This window comes from Glycine max, chromosome 2, assembly GCF_000004515.6.
Source record: "Glycine max cultivar Williams 82 chromosome 2, Glycine_max_v4.0, whole genome shotgun sequence".
In the NCBI taxonomy this organism is placed as follows: Eukaryota; Viridiplantae; Streptophyta; class Magnoliopsida; order Fabales; family Fabaceae; genus Glycine; species Glycine max.
In genome coordinates, this window is record NC_016089.4 from 1,175,774 (window position 1) to 1,196,255 (window position 20,482).

General features: G+C 29.7%; 2 protein-coding genes across 2 annotated transcripts; both read left to right on the forward strand.

The window, feature by feature from the left end:
- Window positions 1-6,924: 6,924 nt before the first annotated feature.
- Window positions 6,925-8,301, forward strand: LOC100789643 (universal stress protein PHOS32). The gene is made up of 4 exons (XM_003518783.5): window positions 6,925-7,277; window positions 7,590-7,702; window positions 7,791-7,909; window positions 7,992-8,301. Exons 1-4 carry the CDS (start codon window positions 7,118-7,120, stop codon window positions 8,065-8,067), a joined length of 468 nt encoding a protein of 155 aa, XP_003518831.1. The 5' UTR covers window positions 6,925-7,117; the 3' UTR covers window positions 8,068-8,301.
- A 3,239-nt stretch (window positions 8,302-11,540) lies between these two features.
- LOC100798099 (uncharacterized) lies at window positions 11,541-12,658 on the forward strand. The gene has a single exon (XM_003519701.5). It carries the CDS (start codon window positions 11,635-11,637, stop codon window positions 12,175-12,177), a length of 543 nt encoding a protein of 180 aa, XP_003519749.1. The 5' UTR covers window positions 11,541-11,634; the 3' UTR covers window positions 12,178-12,658.
- The last annotated feature ends 7,824 nt before the right edge of the window (window positions 12,659-20,482 follow it).

Here is a 20,482-nt window from a genome sequence, read left to right on the forward strand (position 1 = left end):
TTTTACAAATATCAAATAGAATAGAATGATATTCAAATATTTACTACAGATGATTTAATTAAATATGTATAGATAGAGATGTATTTACAAACACAATATATTAATTTATCATGTTATCATAACAAACAAAGAGACATAAAAAATAAAATCATGTATACATTATAAAACATATTAACCTAAAATTAACATCAATCTTGGAGTATTTATATATAACTTATAATCCTTTTCAGCAATGGATTGTATACCAAATTGTCAAATAATTGTGTATATTTTACAACTTTATTTCTATAATATTTAAGCTTTATATATATGTCCCATGAGGAAATTCTACTACTTTGAATTCGTGATGAAGGAACATATGGTAGTGCTTGTGTCAGTCATAATAAGCTTTTGTTTATGTTTTATATTTATAACTAGAAAAAAAAATTGAAACTCATATTCTCAAACTTCAAGGTATAAACTAAGAAAAATCCACATGATAGAACTGTTGTTGCATAACACTATATAGATCTATGAGGTGTTGGTAAGTAAATGGTGGGAGGTCAACTATCGTGCTAGGTGGAGGGGGAACAAAGACATGGGAAGAATTCCTAAATAGGAGGTGCACTCAATGGAAATATGTTTCTTGCAAAGACTTTAAATATTGTGTCTTTCTTTTTTCTTTGAAAAAAAAGGTTACTATTAGATAAACACTTTTTTCTTTTCTTTTGGGATTTATACTGTATCTTGTGTGTTGATAGATTAGAAGGAATAGTAATTTGGTTACTTGATATTTATTAAGTATGTTGTGTGATAGTAACTTGGTTACTTGAAATTGTCTGACCTAGGAATACCATTAGTAGGCCGGTTAATGAATAAAATTTAAGGATGGAGAGCAGATTCGCTTCAAACCTAAACATATGCATAAAGATAAAAAAATTAATAATAAAAGAGTACAAAAAAATCATTATCTTTCCGTTAACCATTCAACTCTTATCTTTTTTGAGTAAGTAATGACCATGATATGCATGTTCTTTGCCTCAGGTGAAGGATTCTCTAGGGGACATTCAACTCTTATCTTTTTTTCAGTTGCATCGATCATGATCCTCTCATAAATGCACACTTTAGTCTAAGTCACAATGAGCAAAAAATTCATTTTTTAAAAGAATAGAAAAAAGAGTTGCACATACCTCTCAATGGATTTTCAAACTTCACAACTTCATTCACCCCATATTTTATATGTTGCAATCGTGTCTCCCATAACTGATAACTAACTCTACGTGTGTGCCACTAAAAATAATTATAATCAATCAATTAAAATTTTAGCATATTTTCACCAACAAATCGAGAAAGAATAAGACCCTCAAATTTCACTTTAGTTTGAAATTTGATCAGTTTTACATGCATTCGACAAAATAGAAGAATCAAATGTAACTAAATTAGGACAAGAGAAAGATAGGGTTCGATCGGAGTCGACGAATGAAAGAAAAGAAAGATTCTATTTTGAAGGTTAAAACACATTCCAGTATTTTAAGGTTTTTTATCTTCTTTAGTTTTATTAGATTCCTTCAAGGTTCTCCATTCTAAAGTCTAACATACAACATATTATCTCAACAATGGTAGTTTTTGTCAATATAAAAATGAAATATAGAAGGCTAACATTTAATTCTTCCCCTTTTCATTTGTATGAAAAGAAAAAATGAAGGATTAGAGACAAATAAGTATTGTACAATGCACATACCTTTTTCTTCTTGAAAACCTTCAAATATCTTTAGATGAATCCACCCGACATTAAACAATTGTTATTAGACAATAAGGAGAATTCAAAAAAAAAAAAGAGCAAAAGAGAATTAGTTATTACACTAAAACATGCAATCCTTCCTTTATAGCAACCTGGAATTAAAAAAGAAAAATCAAATTTCTGAAATTAAAAAATAAAATTATCCCAAAATCTCACGAACCTCTTTGGATTGGATGATTCATCAACTACTCTTAAATCTCCTAAACCTGAAACCACAGAATATCAACTGAATATGAAAAAAAATCATGAAATGGGAATGAATTGAATTTGAAAAAATTAACAAAGAAAAAGACAAAAGGTTAAAAGCAAAAATAAAACCATCACTTATTGTTACGACTCAGGAAAAAAAGAAACCAAGAAGTTTACGGTTAGAGAAAGACAAAATAAAGTAGTAGTTAGAAGGAGATTTCACATAAGTATGACAGAGGTAGCAGTTAAATTTTATGGGAGAGATAGGAGTTACGTTAGGAATGGTGAGATAAGGAAAACCAAATAATTTTTTAAATGTAATGACATAATAATGGCTACTAAAAGATGAAAGAGTGTACGACGACTAAGTATCACAAGATTAGAAATGTGTAGTTATTCAGTTTTCAAGTATCATTTCAACAAATTGAAAGTTATAAATTTAGACATTTGAGAGTAAAGATATCCAAAAAAAGTAAAGACCAAGCAAAAAATATTCTCTATCTATAGTTATAGATAAATAAATGATACTATAATAAACAAAGATAATCCATATTTATAATTTATGTGTAATAAAAAAAAGTTGTACAATTCAAAGTGAGATCACAGGGGATGTGATAAAGAGAAGTAGAAAGGAAAAATAATGTTATAAAAAACATTATATAAATAATATAACTCATAAATTAATGTATTATGTATACATTTGAAAAATGAAAAATCAATTTTGTCAAATGAAAAATTAATTTTGTCAACAATTATCCATCCGCTCTTTGATAGGAAAATAATTGTACTGTATAAGATGCAATTACTTATGTTTAGTTTTTTATTTTTTAAGGAAAAACTGCATTGCAACGTAATTTATTAATATCATTTTGTTTATTATAAAAATAAATGAAAGGCATACGTGTGTATATAGAGTTATAAATAATTGAAGGTTTTATGATTTTATCTCTTCACTTATATAGGTACAAATATTCCTATCATCTATCGATTTGCTCACCCAATAAACTTGATTTGTTTGCTATGTAAAAGAATACATGTTCTTAAATTGAAGAATATGTAAAAGAATACAATACTAGTTCCACACGTTATTTATTTCATATTATATGAGAGAAAACTGACGAATGTGTTTATTCTTTCTCGGTCTTATCGTCTCTCTTTCTCTGGGTGGATTTATCAACAATTACAAGCAATACTTGCCATAAGGAAGCTTCGCAATTTCGAAAACTTAGACCTTTCTTGAGCTTTTCTGTAAGCAAATTATCAAGTGGACGGCACAAACTTGTATTTGCGGAGGAAAAAACCTTACTACATGATTAAAATGGGACCCACTCATAGAGCAGAATTACAGCTGCATCCATCCTAAGTAGCATATTATAAACGCTGATGCTTCTTAGATAACATTTATTTATTATTTTTATTATTAAGATTTTGAATCAAATAATAACCTGTGAGTAAATACTGTGTTGTGCCAAGAATGAGTAATTCAGAGTAAACTATAAACTTCAACAACCAAATTGAACAAAGAAAGTATAAACACAATCAATATATTCGAACAAGTCACTTCTCATTTATTAATTTCTCCCCTTTTGTGTTTGTGAAAATACAAAGTTTCTTTCAAACAGTTTCAAACTTTCTCACAATTACAAGAGAAAGAAAATTACAATGAAAACATAAACTGAACACTCTAACTAAAAGCTATTTATAGCCTAAGCTTCTGACAACTTACCCCTGTAACAGTTATAACCGAAAACTGTTATATAGAAAATAACCGCTAACAGAAATAACTGTTTTACAAAGTCATTGTTAAATGTAAAACTAAGTGGAAAACTATTGTAGTATTCACAGACATAAGTTCTAACCTCTCTATCACCACTGTAAAAAAAAAAAATGCACTGCAAGTTAAACACACAAACCCGTTGATGCTTCTTTAATATGTTATAAAAAATATTCACATATTGTTATTTGATTTGAAAATTTGATTCTATATGATATATAAAGAACTTGATTTAAATTTCTCTCTGAATTTTTTTTGGCTATAATGCTAAATAGTGCTTTGTAATTGTGGAAATTTATAAATGTAGCATTTGATATTTTCTTTCTCTTTTTTAACTAGGGTATATGGTGGCGGTTGATAACGAAGTTGTATGGTTAGATCAAGAAAATCCCATCAACGTTGAGTTTGGTTTAAGCTATGGGTTGTATAGCTAAAAAGAATGTGCTCCTATAAAGAAGTGAGCAAAGCATTCACCCAATTTTTGCAAATTTAACTGTTTTGATTTGGAGTGAGAATTAGAAGGTATCCTAGCTAATTGAACATTGACGTCTTACCCTCAAAGTTCATGCAAATAGCCAAATATCATTCAGGTTAAGATAGATGTAGGAAAAATATAACACATTGTTTTTCAGGTAAGGTGGACCATAACGTAAACATAATGCTCTATGCAATAACGCTTGAATTATCATTACGATTTGGAAAGGAGCATATGGGCTAACATATCTTAGTGAGATTGCTAATTGATATCTGGGCTGCTGTTGTGTGCTTTCTCTCCCAATCATTCCAAAACATGAAGCAGCTCCATGTGGGCTGGGTCTCATTCGGTTGGTTTATCATCACATGTCTGTCCATTAGGTCATTTCTAATTGCCTGGGCTTCACTCTCCTTCATCTTCAATCGTTGTTCCACTTCCAAGTTACACGACTGAAGAGTCTAATGCAGAGTTCAACAAGGTAATTAACATTCCTTAAACTCAATTTCCTAAATAAAGTTGAATCTCAAATCTTATTTCATTTCAACAATTCATAAGTTTCCCACTTTAAATTAACCCTTCATTCCTCTAAAATGCTTTTTTTGCTCATGCTAATTAAATCAGATTTAGAAGACAAAAAAAAAAAAAATAGTTCAAGAAATCAAAGTAACTCATGGTGCTCAAAATTGTCCGGGGTTTTTCTTTCTCTTCCAACCTTAGGTGGGCTATGTAATAATTTTCAGGCGTTTGATAGGTACAAGTTCCATGTTTAGGTGTACACCTAGCTACATATTAGTGGCTTTGCAACCATCAACTAATATTGCTACACCACACTCCTAAGCCCTAAGGCATGCATTTTTTTTCTCCGTGAATCATGATTTTTGAAAATGAATAAATTTTTTTTGATTGGTCATTGAGAATATTTAGATAAATTTCTTAGAAATTAAAGAGTTACAAATATTTTTATTGATTATTTTAATTATTTATTACATTATATAATTTAATAAAAAAATAACATAATGTCTTTATTATGGTAAAAGAAAAATTAAACTAGAAAAAAAATAGGATTCTCACATCCTTACATACGAAAGTTTTGGCGAGAAACTGATTAAAAAATATTCTCAAAAACTATCATTGTTTAGGAATGTTAATTTTTTAAAATGCATATTAAACATAGAAAACTAAGGTTACACTTGATTTGAATGTTTATTTTATGTTATCATTTTTTGAAAATAATTTTTATTTTTAAATTTGTAAGATTTTGAAAATATATTGAGAAAAAAAATACTCTAATATATCATCATGTTTTCACTTCTTCAAAAAAGATTAAAAACGATGATCTGTTGTTTTCAGCTTTGGGTATGTTTTTGAAAAAAATTTCAGAAAAAAAAATATTTTCTAAATTTCAAGCAAATATATTTTCACTTTTACTTTATATTTTCTTTAAAAATAAAATAAAAACACTCAAAATTAAGTATTACCTAAGTTTCTCAATTTATAGTTTCCAGAAAATAAAAAATTTATCTCCTATAAACGCCCCCTGGATAAAAACAGCACAAAATAATAAGGATCAGTTTAAATTACATCGTGCCGTCCATCCATAAAAAAAGAAAAAAGAGCAAATGCTATTTACGGGTCACTCTGTCTATTCCTTTTAATATCTTCTTTGTTTCAATGAAAGGTAATACTTAATTTTGAGTGTTTAAATTGTGCCAATTCATTAAATGGATGAGAAAAGGCAGTACCCACTGAAATAGACACCGGCGTCCCACTCAAGTTGAATAAGACTCTTACACGTAACAAAATTCTGTACCTAGTCATCATATGGAGCCAAGTAAACATAAATCTTTCTAAATTAATAATTTTAAATAATATATCTCATTTTTTTTTATTATAAGAAACAAGTTATAATACAAAATACACTCATGCATTGAATTAAAAAGATCAAAGATATTTTAGGGGTGGTAAGTATTGCATTGATATTTTGTTTACCACGTTGATATGTCCCTCCTTTTACGATTACTTTTACAATTTAAAAATATACATTGATAGATTATTGTAGATTAAATAGTGCAGATGAAAATTGTAAAACAAAAAATATTTACGAAATCTTTCCAATTATTTTAATTATATTTGTATAATTGACATTAATCTAGTAAAAAAATTATTTCATTTAATTATTTATTAAATTTAGTCCATTTTGAGAAGAAGTACGTATAATAAAAGAGTCTTTTTAAAAGAAAAATTAAATGTGAAATTGGCCATGAATTTCATAAAGGAATATCTTTGTTCAGTCCAAGCGAATTAAATCAGTACTCGATCATTAATATACTAAAGAAAATATATATTTCAATAAATTTGACAACAAAAAAATATACTATTTAACAGTTTAAAGAAAAATTCTACTAGTAGCAATTAATATATTTTTAAATATTGAATAAAATTTATATAAATTTAAGTAATCAATGAATACAATTTTTAAATAAAAAAAAAATATATCAACAATGTTTGCATTAGGTATCAAATAAATAGTATACGAACAAATTTGAATAATTGATCCTGCTGAAATAAGTGATAATATTATATTTTTATTTATTTATTTTATTACATCGTATTATCTCTTACGTGTATACTATTTTAGTTGTTTATCTATTTTTTTTTTTCCCACTAACTACTTAACTTTTGCCAGCAAATGGTTATCACGCAGACTTGACAAGTAATAATTTAAAGACTAGGACAAAGAAAGAATCCACAGGTTGTTTTGTTTGTTTGTTTTAATGATGATGATTGAGGAGATCCACAGGTAGTATCCTATCCTAAGAAAAGCGCGCATGAAGAGTGATAATATTCCAACCCGACTTGCAAGCTCCCGTAATCACAAAGAAGTTTTCAGTTTGCAGAGATGGAAAAGAAAGAGAGAAAGATCATGGTGGCTGTGGATGAGAGCCAAGAGAGCATGTATGCACTCTCCTGCTGCATCACCAATCTCATCTCCCAAACCAACAAGCTTCTTTTGCTTTATGTCAGGCCACCTTCTGCTTTCTACTCCTTGGATGCCGCAGGTTTGTTATTTTCACTTTCTTAATTATTATTTCAGCCTTTTGCACTAACTTATATAATAGTAATTACTTATTTTACCAGGGACTAATAATATTAGGTGATGTGTATGGGAAGGGATATAATTTTATTTTGAATTTCATGGGTTACACTTTATTTATATTGCTACGTTAATATAGTGTAACCTGGGAGTGGTGTTGGTATTTTTAATTTTATTGAACAATTCTTGTATATATGTATATAGGTTGGCGTATCCTTTGTGTCACATATATATACCATTTCTTTAAAATTGCTTAATTTACCGTATTTTACAACAGGGTATCACTTTTCCTCTGATGTTGTTGATGCCATGGAAAAGTACAGTATGCACTTGGCTAATTCCGTCATGGAAAGAGCTGAAGCTGTTTGCAGAGACTTGAACGCTACTAATGTAATATTGTAACGCTACTTTATATGTATGTGTGTGTGTATATATATATATATATATTCATTCTTTGAAATTAATTGGGATTTTGCAGATCAATGTGGAGAGAGTGATTGGTGTAGGACATGCCAAGAATGTAATATGTAGTGCTGTGAAGAAACTAGAGGCTGACACCTTGGTCATGGGAACTCATGGCTATGGATTCATTAAGAGGTAACCATTGATTTTTCTTGGAGGCACCTACTATATACAGTACTATATATGACTAAATTGCCTTCTTCGTTCTAACTTGCAGGGCCCTCCTTGGAAGTGTCAGTGATCACTGTGCCAAACATGCAAAGTGTCCTGTTGTAATCGTGAAGCAGCCATAAGAGATCAATTTGGTTTCCTTTTCTCACTACATACCTTCTTAGTGGTTGGATTGGATTCTCAGGAAGCAGCTTCCGGGGCATACCTTTAACCACTACACATGCATGCACCCTCTTGTTGCCTACAATTTGTGTATATATGCTGCATTTCTTTGTTGTTAAATCATGATACAGAGGTAATGTTCCAAAGGTTGGAAATCATGAATTGATACAAACCACCCCAAACTTATAGTACTACCACTTGCACAAAGATGACTACAAATCTTCTGAGTTAACAGGACTAACCCTTTAATCAATTAACCATTTCAAACCTTGCTCAAATGTAACAAACACAAACTGGAAGGTAAGAGCTACTATTGCATGTCTCGCTTAATGCCTAGTAAGTCTTCGCATTAATTAGTGATATGACAAGTACCAAATTAATGTCCCTCCAAATATTGCAAAGATTAGGTATTCCTAAATCCTAATTGAAGAAGAGACATGGAGGAGTGGCTTTTGATATTTTGGACAAGCTAAGCAATAATTTTGTGGGAAAAGAAAACTTATACGAACTAGATAGGGCTGGCCCAACATTGTTTTGGGTCTAAATCAAACTTTTAGATACTTTTTAAAATTATCAAAATGATATTCATTTTTTTAAAATTTATCTTTCAAAATATTTTAGATGTAAAATTATTTATTAAATCATTAATAATCTATTTCATTTAAGATTTCTTTTTCAATTCATAATTACCCTTTTTTTACTCGATCTAACTCTCATCACTAGGCCAACTCTAGTGGTTTATAACATAGTCAATCTATTTGATATTCTTTCAAGACATAGTTGGTCTTTAAATAAATTTTTATTAGTTTTAGCTTTAAAAAAACTTCACTGAAGCAATGTTTACTTGATAAATAAGACAAAGAAAAGACTACATAAGTATAAAGAAAATAATAGTACTATTAACTATGTAATTCATTTTTGTGGGAAGAGAAAGTTGAAATAAAAGAAAGGCATTTCATAATAAAACAATATTTAATAAATTTTAGTAAATCAATATTATTTATTAAATAATATTTTTTTTTATAAAAAATATCATTAGAGTTTCCTTGATCGGTACTGAACTTGGGCCAGCTCTAAAGCAGTTGTTTTTTACGGCCTCTGCTTTTGGGCCAGCTCTAAAATTAGTTTCCTTGATCGGTACTGAACTTGGGAAGCCCCAACCTACATTCACTGAGCAATTTTGTTTAATACTTAGAAATTGAAGATAGTATTGGAAGTTTACAATAATTCATATATATTTTTATTTAACTAATTAAATTAGACTATTTCGATCAATCGTTCATGAATGTGAGAAAATAACTTTTTAATTAACGGTAAAGTATTTTTGTAAATTTTATGATTTCTATTGAAACAGATATTCGATGAAACAAAAAGAAAATAAGGTATAATAAAAAAAAATAGATTAAGTTAGTTTTTTTGTAAACAGTTTTTTTTAGATGTGCTAAACACAAAGTTGAACTTCACGATAAGAGGAGAGAGAAATTTTGAATAAGGGTAAAAAATAATTTCGGTTGGTTAAAATATTGATTTTAATCCCTATAAATTTAATAATTTTTAATTCTTACGTTTATCAAAAGTAATATGATTGTAATCTTTTGTCAGGGAAATAAAAACACATATTTCTAGACAAATATAAAAACTAAAAATGTTATATTTTTTTAGGAATTAAAACCAATATTATAGGGATGTAACCAATCTGATTACTATGAATTGAACAATTAATTAGATACAGTTTGTTTTTAAAAGTTAAATTGACAATTGGCAAATCACTCTGGCCTTTATAAAATTCAGTTGAATTGATTAGATTAACTGTTTAAACAAACAATCATGAAATTATTGCTTAATATTTTTTTATATTTCATATTATTTTAATTTTATGTTGGTAATACTTAATAGCATCAAAAGAATTTTTATGACGTCATTTGTTTGGAACAATCAGTGTAAACGGTTGAAATTAAAACTCGGCTCCTATTAGGCACACTCTTCAATCCATTTGTTAACTTTTTTCTTTTTTTAGGCAACTTTTATATTAATTACCATAAAAAGTTATACTTATTACGCTAGTAGTATAACTTTTTCTATTGATTTATGGTGTAACTTTTCCAATTTTTTTTTTTTTTACTTTTTTACATTAATTAGTACATAAAATTTCAATAAACATGTATAAGATGTAACATAAGTGATTAATAGCTTGATCCTTTAAATATATAATAAATGCTTAATTCCTAACTATTAGAATAAAATAATATTTATGGAAAGAAGAGTTACCCTTAAAACTGATACTCTATTTTTTTTTTTCTGAGGATTAATTTTATAATTTCACGAGAGAAAAATAAATTGTAAATCTTATGCTTTTTTTACCAATGAGATCCAAAAATTACTCTAATCTTAATTCTTTGCCATCAAACTAGTGTCAATTATTAGAATTTGGGATGCTAATTCTTTATCATCTTATCATCTAACTAGTTTCTATTATTACAATTTGGGATGCTAAGTTTCCAGAAAAGTTCGCCTTGAATGATGCCACACAACCCGTGGTTCCTTCCACAGGAGGTCAAGCTCACGACCAAACCAATTCGTCATAATTCACGTCGTTGATGGCTCATCAAATTAATGATAATGATAGCGTACAACATAGGCTACTTATTTAATTCATTAATTGATGCTGTTAATGCATGTACATTTTCTGTTGGCTACTACCCCTCGACAGAAAAAGGTTACAAGGTTACAATTATACGACCCGAAAGCAACAAAAACTTCATTTTAATCCAGTAGGACGTCACTAGCAATAGAAGAAAACACAAAACAGAGAGAGAGAGAATTTGGAGTGCTCATGAAAATTGTACTGCATCATCACATATTCACATACCATCCATAATAACCTAATCCAGTTAGTTAAAGACAGAGTATAGTTGAACGGTTCCTTCAATTCCCTATTAGGTAAACGAATTCTGCAACAACAATCTAATTTGGAAAAAAAATTCTGCAATTACTTATAAAAAAATAACACAAATTATTACTATGTATAAGTTTAAAAAAATAAAATTGGAGAAGCTAAATTTCCCGATAAACTAATTTTAACTTATGTAGAGATTAAGGCTAAATTACGAAATCGTATATAAGAAATTAAGGAGGGAACAAAAATTGAATTTAAACAAAGATCAACCTTACTTTTTAATTAATTTCAACAGCATTCTAAATGTTTGGCAACAAATTTATTGAAACAAATCATATCTGTTTTACCTTTTATCTTAATCCAAATCGCCATCTCCGGCTAGAAATAAAGATGACAAGATATCATAACTGTGTGGTATTGGTTCGTTTAAGGAAAAATAAAATAAATGTGGCAGACATCCTATACCCAAAGTCAAAGTTGGAAGTGACATTGTAACCGACACAAAAGGCTAAAGACTCATCTAAACGAGAACACCCTTACGTGCGTCAAAAGATGGAGCGGTTTAACCAACCTCAAACCCCGATATAATGCAGTCCTAACCCAAACCCCTTTAGTTAAAAATTCCTGAGAAATGGGAAACCAAGTCTCAGAAGTGAGGGGCAAAATAGTAATGTGGGATGGTTCGGTGCAGGAAATAGAGCAACCTTTGACAGTGGCAGAGTTGATGCTGGAGCACCCAGAGCAAGTTGTGGTTGAGTTGCATTCAGCAGTGAAGCAGAAAAGGGCAACACCATTGCCAGCAGATAACAAGTTAGAGACAAACAAGGTGTATCTGATGCTTCCCATTAAGCGAGGGAAGCCCGTTGGATTAAGCGGGGAAGACACTCGGCGCATTCTCTTGATCCTTAATTCTGCTCTGCACCACTCCAAGTTTGTTCCCTGGCTCACGCGTCTGTGCCAGAACACTACTACAATTGTCGAACCTCAGAGAAAGGAAATAACAAAACAAGAACAAGAGAGCTGCCAGTTGTTTTTCCCGGAAATCTTGGAAGGGAGGCCTGAATATTTGAATAGGCAGGTTTCAGGGAAAGGGTGGAAGCCTACTCTGGACACCATTAAGGAGAATAATATTGACAGAAAACTCACTCACTGGTTGTTCCTCAAGACCTTTTAGTCATACATACACCAAACTTTTATATATATGCAGTTTGTTTGTTATCTGTTTTTGGTACTGTTGTTTTTTCAGTTGGAGTTTTATTCCGATGATCTAATGAAAATTTGCAGTGAGTGTCAGAATGGATTATCGAAATAAAACTCTGCTTTTAATTTGAAAGTGATACCAAAAACATTTTAAACCAACTGGATGTATTTTTGTTTTTTTAAGTATAGTTGTCAATTAATGAAAATGTTTGTGGCTTTATGTGGGTGTTAAATGTAAGAACGTAAAATGAGAGTTTATTGTATGTATTTAAACTTCTGAGACAGAACAGTGAAGCTACCCAAATGAAACTGGGAAGTCCTTTCTTCCGTTTTATTTGGGAGGTCACAAATATTTTGCATGAGAAACATATTATTCAAGTTAGATAGATAGGATTTCTTTTATTTATTAAATAGATAGATCATTATGCGCAATAAAATTTTCTTTTGGAGTATTTCTTTCATGGATTTATTCCTTTTTAGATTGAATTTAGCAAAGTTGAAAGCTTTCGGATTAGAACATTACTATATGGTACTATATATGCAGTACATGCACCTCTAGTCTTGTACACGGTATTTATCCATTTCACAAAAAATAAGGTCGCTTAGTATTTTTTTTTTTGTTTTTATTTTTTATTTTCATTTTCAGTTATAAAAATGATTTCCTTTTTTCAAAATTAACTTTGTACAGAAATCAATGAAAACATAAAAATAGAAAACAACAAAGAAAATTGACAAAAAAAAAATATTTCCTCAAATCAAATAGTAAATTTTAAATAATTAAATTAGTGATGCTAAATTTATAATTTATATAATTTTTTCATTGATTATGTGTAATTTATATATTTTTAATTTTTATATAATTTATATATTGACAAAAAAAATTCCTCAAATCAAATAACTTTTAAATAATTAAGTTAATTTTTGTAACTTTTGTCAATAATTTATATTTTAAAAAAAAGTTTCTCTTAAAAACACTAGAGTTTCATTTTTTTTCACCTAATTAATTAATTGATGTATTTTCACTTAAGTTTTGGCCTGTGATATTTCCCTATTCTCGTGAGAGCGAGAAAGAGAAAGTTCAAGAAATTAATTTATAATATTTATTGTCCATTGATCATAAAAATTATTAATCAAGAGAATTTCAATAAAAAAAATAAAAAAAATCTATAATTTAAAGAGAAGAAACAGAAGCAAACTTTTCAAAATGTTCCTATAAGAAACACTAGAGATAATATTTAACTATGTACATGCAAAGTGTTCATATAATTTATTTTTTACTTAAATTTGATATTACAAAGAAGGAAAGGAAGAAAAAAAAAACCTCTTATGATCTCAATTCCTACACTTCTGCGTTTCCCGGGATTATATAAACAGGAAAACAGCCACAAGTCCACAGCTAATTATGAAAATCATACAGTTGTACAATCCGTTTGGCATACCTAATTAAGCAAACTATCAGTATCATTCAAAGCAATATAATGCAAACCCTCATAACAATCTAATAAAAACATCATAAACCAACAATTACATCATAAAAAGGAACCAACACAATAGACTTTGATAGTGACAAACGCTCATAACGTTAAATGCTGCACTAGAATCTAACAGTGACAACATAAGAATTTTTTTGAACTTAACATTAATATCTTTACTACTAACACTGTAAAAAAGAATCCAAGAAAAAAGATAAGAAGAAACTTCCGAGGCTGGATTTTATATGTGCATAAGACTCACTAATACTAACGTTTGTTACAACTCGTTACAAATGGTCCTTTGGGAAAATAAAACCCAAGTTTTTTCTAAAATTATAACATCAATTAAATAAACAAAATCTGTGAGTATGTTATAAGTAAAAAGGAGGCTCATTTTCTTTTCACTGTCAATTATCAATTAGACATTATAAAGATCATCACTATTAGATAATGGAACATTCTTAAAATAAAATATAAAAAAAACGATGCATACGAAGTAAAAAATAGCAGCATTAATTTTAGTCTTACTATGAAAAGTACCAGCTCATGAATTATTCTTTAATAATCAAAATGTACATTTAGTACTTTAAGTAAGTTACTAATGCCGCAAAAAAACTGACTACATTGGGGGTGTTCCTGGTCCTGGGTATACCCAGCCCTTTACCCATTAATCAACCAGACCCACTGACTCAAACCGAGCAAAAAAAACTTACAAAAGAACAGTGAAGGAGACTAGTGATGAGAGAGAAGATAAATGCAGAAAATAATAGGAAATTAGAGAGGCGGGTGAGTGAATAAGAGAATATGAATGAATATAAGGAAATTTTAATAAAGAGAAACTAAGAAAGAAGTACTCTCTAAAAATCTCTTTGTATTCTATCTAAACGATGTCCTTTAACATGGTGAGGGCCTTCTTGGATAGAAAATAAAACGTTACCATATAGATTACGAACTATCACAAATAATTGATGAATGATATCCATAATTTAATTTGATTGTTACTCTATCGATCAACTCAAAAATTCTAAGCCTTTTTGTGCTTACACACTTATGACTAAAGAACTTTATCAGTCATTCCCTGACTAATTCAAGACTTCTTTCACAAACCTAGTGTCAATTGGTTGCTAATCGGTATCACATAGGTAATGTTACACCATCCATGTAACCCCCTTTGAAGTTGATCGCCTAAGAAATGTAGTTACATAGTACTCATAATAACAATTAATGGTAAATTAAAAGGTAAGGATAATTGTTGAGGCTTGTGAATAAAGACCCCTACAAGAGTACCCAGGACATAAATTATATTTATCTCACTTGAATATTTTTGGATTAGATTTTGTAAATCCTTTATAAGAGTTAGTTACAAGAATAAGTACAATATTTGATGAATAGTTCAGGCATCATTTACTCTTTATCAGTTTCCATCTAGATTAACACTTAAACAAATATCTTCATTTTAATAGAATATGTTTCAGAATGTTACCAAAGAAGAATTAGGAAGACTTTTCTTTGTGTGAAGACTATGTTTCATTTTGCCAAACGAAATTGAAAATACCTTCTAAATTTTTTGCAAGATATTTATTTGTGTCTAGATATCAATTGCTAACTTTTTAAAGCATAATTTAACACTTTGGCCACCACTTCACATATACATGACACTGTAGACCTAGCAAATAATTTGGGTTTTGTTTCCCAAACTTGTATTGCTAGGAAAACATCCATGCCAAGGAAAAGATTGAAATGTTGAAGACTAATAGGAAAGGTTGATTCTTCTAGGTTTATTTATTTATTTTGCAAAAGTTTGAAATTCCTCATTTATTTTTGGAGGAAGGATTTGTGAAATAAGTCCAATAAAATGGAGGAATCATATTGAAAAGTCATATATAACATGCTTTTTATTAGTTAATTGTGCATTAAAATTAAATTTAGAGTATATTTAACAAGTTATTTTAGTAGTTTATAAACTACTTTGATTAATTTATTTGAGGCATGAACTTATTTGAATACTTTCTAACTTATTTTTAAAAGTTACTTCAACTAATGAAACTCGATAAATAAAAAATTAACTTATAAAAATAAACTTACTTATTTTTAAAATTTAGAAATTCTTGTACTTATTTTAACATTCAACTAATAATCGTTCAGTTAGCTTTTAAGTTTGTTTTACACACACACTACAAAAATTAAAACGTATAGTCCTACAAAATTATATCTTTTAGCAATTAGAATTCTGCTATTGTCACGGGCTCACCATTTTTCTTAAATCTCAAGCAACAGTTACGTAAATATAAACATAAAAATGATTGTCTATTGCTTCCTTTTTTTTGGTTCAGGAAAAGTGATCATGATTTCAGTTGCAAAAAGGTTATGGAGCATAGAGCATATGTTGATGACCATTACGGGTAATAAGGTTCAGGCGTCTTTCAGTATGGGCTGGCAACCTCACTTTTTCATCTAACCGATGAACACAGAACAAGAAGTATATAATGCTCATCCCAAAAGACGAAATAAATAATGCCGAAAGAGGTGAAGTCTTAAATAAACACTAGAACGACGGCTTATAACTTCTTTCTTTCCTTTATTTTTTCTGTTAGAAATATATATATATATATATATATATATATATATAATTCTTTGGAAGATGCCAAATTAGCAGTGTCTCAAAGTAGGAGAAAGGAAAAAAAAAGACAATGCACTTATTCACGCCATTTAAAAAAATATGAAAAAATTATATATAATATATAATGAAAAATTTATTATATATAACATGAGATTTATATTAAGCATATTATCTTATATATTTATAATAACAGTTTCAGAATAGGTTTCTTAAGGTTTGAGGTTGTCTATCCAAAATGTGTGTAATCTTTCTTGTCTTATAGGTCTAGTATGGGTAAACTATCCCTCAACCGCAAGCATTATGGTATGAAAAGACTAAAATATTTGCAGACCTCAGCTCAAAGATGATCAAAGGATACACAACCTCTTAATCTCAAATGTTTGTGGTGGCGAATGTGTTAAAATATGCGGATCTCACCTCAAAGACGTATGAAGGGTACAATAACCAACATGACCCCTTAAAGATTACATGTGCATGTAATCGCCTTCCAAAAAAAATGACAAATATAATGGATGTAGTTTTTGCATTAGATGTGACTTTAAGAATCTTAAAAAAATGCAATATTATCATTAACTATAAATTTTAATTTAAGGATAAGTATTTGATCAAACAAATGATATCAAAATAAAGTTGTGAATTTAAGTTTATCATGTAAATCAAAAAATGTCCAACCAATTGATTAAACATAAATAGTCAATGTACTGGAATTAAAGTTGAATTGGTCTGGTAATATCCGAATTCAATCTGATAAAAATAATTATTAATTAAATTTTATTTATCTCTCGATCGAATTTTAGATTAATCAGGATTCATGAAAAAGAAGGTTAAGAAAAAAAAAATTAAAAAATACCTTAATAAAGTCTCTTAAACTATATGATTTTGAGAATTCTTATAGAAAATAAAGTTACACCCATAAATCATTATAATCCAACAAGTCATTTACTTATATAAATTTTAATGTTTTTTTTAAATGTTTCTGAAAAATTTTACCTAGATATGCATTAGAATAGATGAGTACTCTTGAACTCTCCTACATCTATATCCTAGAGTCACGGAATCTACCACATAACATCTGGTTGCATAGTAAAAGTGATGAATGCCTTACATATTCAACGCTAATTAAATTACATGGGGACGGTAGATTCTGGCTCCATCACATACGCACACCTAAGTTTATACTAACAAATCCACCAACTTCATTTCTTCAATATCTGTAACTATTTATTATCCCCGGCCCTGCCAGATGTGATCCTACAATACTCGTGGAGGGAACAGTGTTACCAACTCAGCACGGCGTTTGCAAGATGGTTAATGGCAGGAATATGCTATAGTGCACTGTGCAGAGACCAATGCATGACGCAGTATATGGCAACTTTCTGACACAAACTTGTTCAAAGGTCCTTATTATAAAAATCCTACCATTGTTGTGTACTTCATGATGGGGTTCTTAATGGCCAGCCACTTATTGGTTAGTTCCGCAAGTGAGCAGGAATAATATAAACAATAATGTCAATAAAAGCTTTTATTGGCACCGTACAGTATCCATCATGCTATCTGAAATCTACTACAGTAGTATTCAATCTTTGGGAACATGATCAATTGATAATAATTATGGTACTAGAAGGAAGGCGCATGATAAATAATGTTATTCTGTTCAACATATATAAAAAGAAAAGTAATATAGTATGATTTTCCGTATTGCGTATGGAGATTCACTAGGAAAAAAATTATTATTGACATAAAAACTTTTTAATTATTTCATTTTTAGCATAAATTGTTAACCTTCTACAATCAAATGAGTTAAATTTTCCTATCTCATAATATCACGTTCTGTGTTCGCGCATAAAAATGAGTTGAATAGATGTAATTGGGTAAATATCATCAACAATTTGTCTGTTAGTAGTTAATCAACAATTTTTTGCAAAATTTTAAGAATGTAAGAACACCGAAAAGCTATTCAGGGTCGGCGCCCGACAACCTTTGTGGCCTTCAATTCCCTGTGATGCTTGTGTGTGTGTTTTTGTTCCGTTTTATTTGTTTTTTTTTTTTTTTATGTTTTCCTTTTGAACTCTGGGTCTGTGCAATGAGCCTGGTTAGAAAGTCCAAGGAAGTTAATATAAGAAGATCACTTAAATAAGACTCTAATTCTAGACATCCTAATACTTTATTACGAATCTTAACTCTGAAATTTAACACAGGTAAAGGCATTTTATGCCTAAAATACCATCTAGGAAAAGCTTCATTATTTGTGTTTCTTATTTACGCCATTCTGCCTCTGCCCTTAGTTTCAATAAGCCAAAACAAGAATAGGTCATATTTAATATTAAACATTAGATGAATGAATTGGAGCAAAGATAAGAACGAAGAAAAAGTGCGAAATGGCGAAAGAAAGCAGACAAAACTTCTGCAACACATTATGGGCACCTTCACAAGAGTAATATCTAACAAAGCTTTCCAATGTTCTTCCGATACAATCAGATCGCAAACTCAAGTGGGTACTTTGTCCTGTGCTCAACCACGTGCACACTACTAATACATACTGCTACTCCAATTACCCATATCCAAATATAAATCATTTTAATTCTCTGGTTTCTTAAATTTGAAAAAACCTCACCACACAAAAAGTGAAAGAAGTTATGATATAAATGATTAAAATATGTTTTCAATTCATAGCGTGTAATACATCTAAGCTTCTTGTTCGCCACCTAAAATTCTTATTGGTATTGTCCTCATCTGTTTCTCCTTTCTTATCTAGGTCTATTTATTCATATAATATAATTGAGGGGGAAAAGGATATGCAAAGTAATTGTTTCCCTCTTTTTATTTATTTTTTCTTCATATATGAGATCTTTCGGTAATAATGCAATTTTATATGAGATATCCACCACAGTGGCTGGCTCTGGGTTTGTATTGAGTTATGATCTGAGCCAGAAACTCTGTCCTAGATCCGAACCTCACTTGTAAGCGAAGCTACTCTAAACCAACAAACACTTATATAAATATCTAATTAAAATTGGAGAGGGACCAATATTTTATTGAAATTTAACCTCTACTTTCTTCATATGTAATTTCCGTTGGACCGGACTCCACTTTGTTTTGATGTCTCTGATTTTTCAATCAATTTCTCCCTTTCAATAATGTTTGTGATACACTCAAGCTAGTTCAGGTTCAGGTTCGGTTCATTTTGTAAGTTAACAGCTCAACTAAGAGTAAAAACAAACCATGCAGCAACTCATACATGAACGATTAAATAGCTTAGCACTGATTTGACATTGGTAGCAAATTACCAATCAGGGCAATAATTGATTATAGTAAAATTGCAAATCATATAACAAAATTAATAAATTCCAACCCAATTCATCCACTTTATATGAAAATTGCTACATTTGATGGAATAGTACTATGCAACAAAGTCAAAAATATTTTCTCAATAATTGTCATATTTGGCACAGGGTGAAATCCGTTAATTAATTACACCTACCGATTGTAATGACTCGTGAGTTGCCCATAAGTATTACTCATTTCGGTGATGGATGCTGTTTCTTTATTCTGGCCAAAGCTTCTCTAGCTTTCAAACCAGATATAAGAAGAAATTTTGGACAACCTAATCATGTTACTGGCCAAGATAAGTTATGCTTGCCAGATAAACAATTGAAAATGTTTTCACCAAAAAATAAAGAAAGTCAATCTCATGGCACTCTATCTAACATTTACACATTTGTCGTAATTATTAATGTCTAACGAGTAGGATCAACCATACTCGAGGAATAGGATCATCAATGCCCATCCAAATGTTGGACCGATACGACTAAAGACACCAGCGATTGCCAATCCTCAGTGAAAAAACTATATATATTATTTTCAATTTTATATGAAAATTGAGCTTATTTTTACAAGAATAATATTATTTTTGAGTCAGTGAAGAATGACTAGGGATAAATACTAAATGCTATAAAACAAATATTAGAAACATACTTTGCAGTTTGCATAGTTTTAAATTTGCCAAATTCACTTTCGTGACAAATAAGTAATAGACTAATAGTATACTTTGGTTTCAAAACCGGCATGCGGCAGGTGAATTCTCTGAGTTTTTAAGTTGATAAATTGGCTTAGAGAACTTTTGTTAGTCACCAACTTGTGTTGAAATCTCACCAGCCAAGTTGCTTTATTTGCCAAGAAGTAGAAAG

Excerpts from the sequence above, each read along its gene's own strand:
- LOC100789643 (XM_003518783.5), top strand. The coding sequence starts at position 7,118 with ATGGAAAAGAAAGAGAGAAAGATCATGGTGGCTGTGGATGAGAGCCAA. Across the intron at positions 7,703-7,790 it reads GAGACTTGAACGCTACTAAT|ATCAATGTGGAGAGAGTGAT; the intron begins GTAATATTGTAA and ends GGGATTTTGCAG. Across the intron at positions 7,910-7,991 it reads GGCTATGGATTCATTAAGAG|GGCCCTCCTTGGAAGTGTCA; the intron begins GTAACCATTGAT and ends TCTAACTTGCAG.
- LOC100798099 (XM_003519701.5), top strand. The coding sequence starts at position 11,635 with ATGGGAAACCAAGTCTCAGAAGTGAGGGGCAAAATAGTAATGTGGGAT.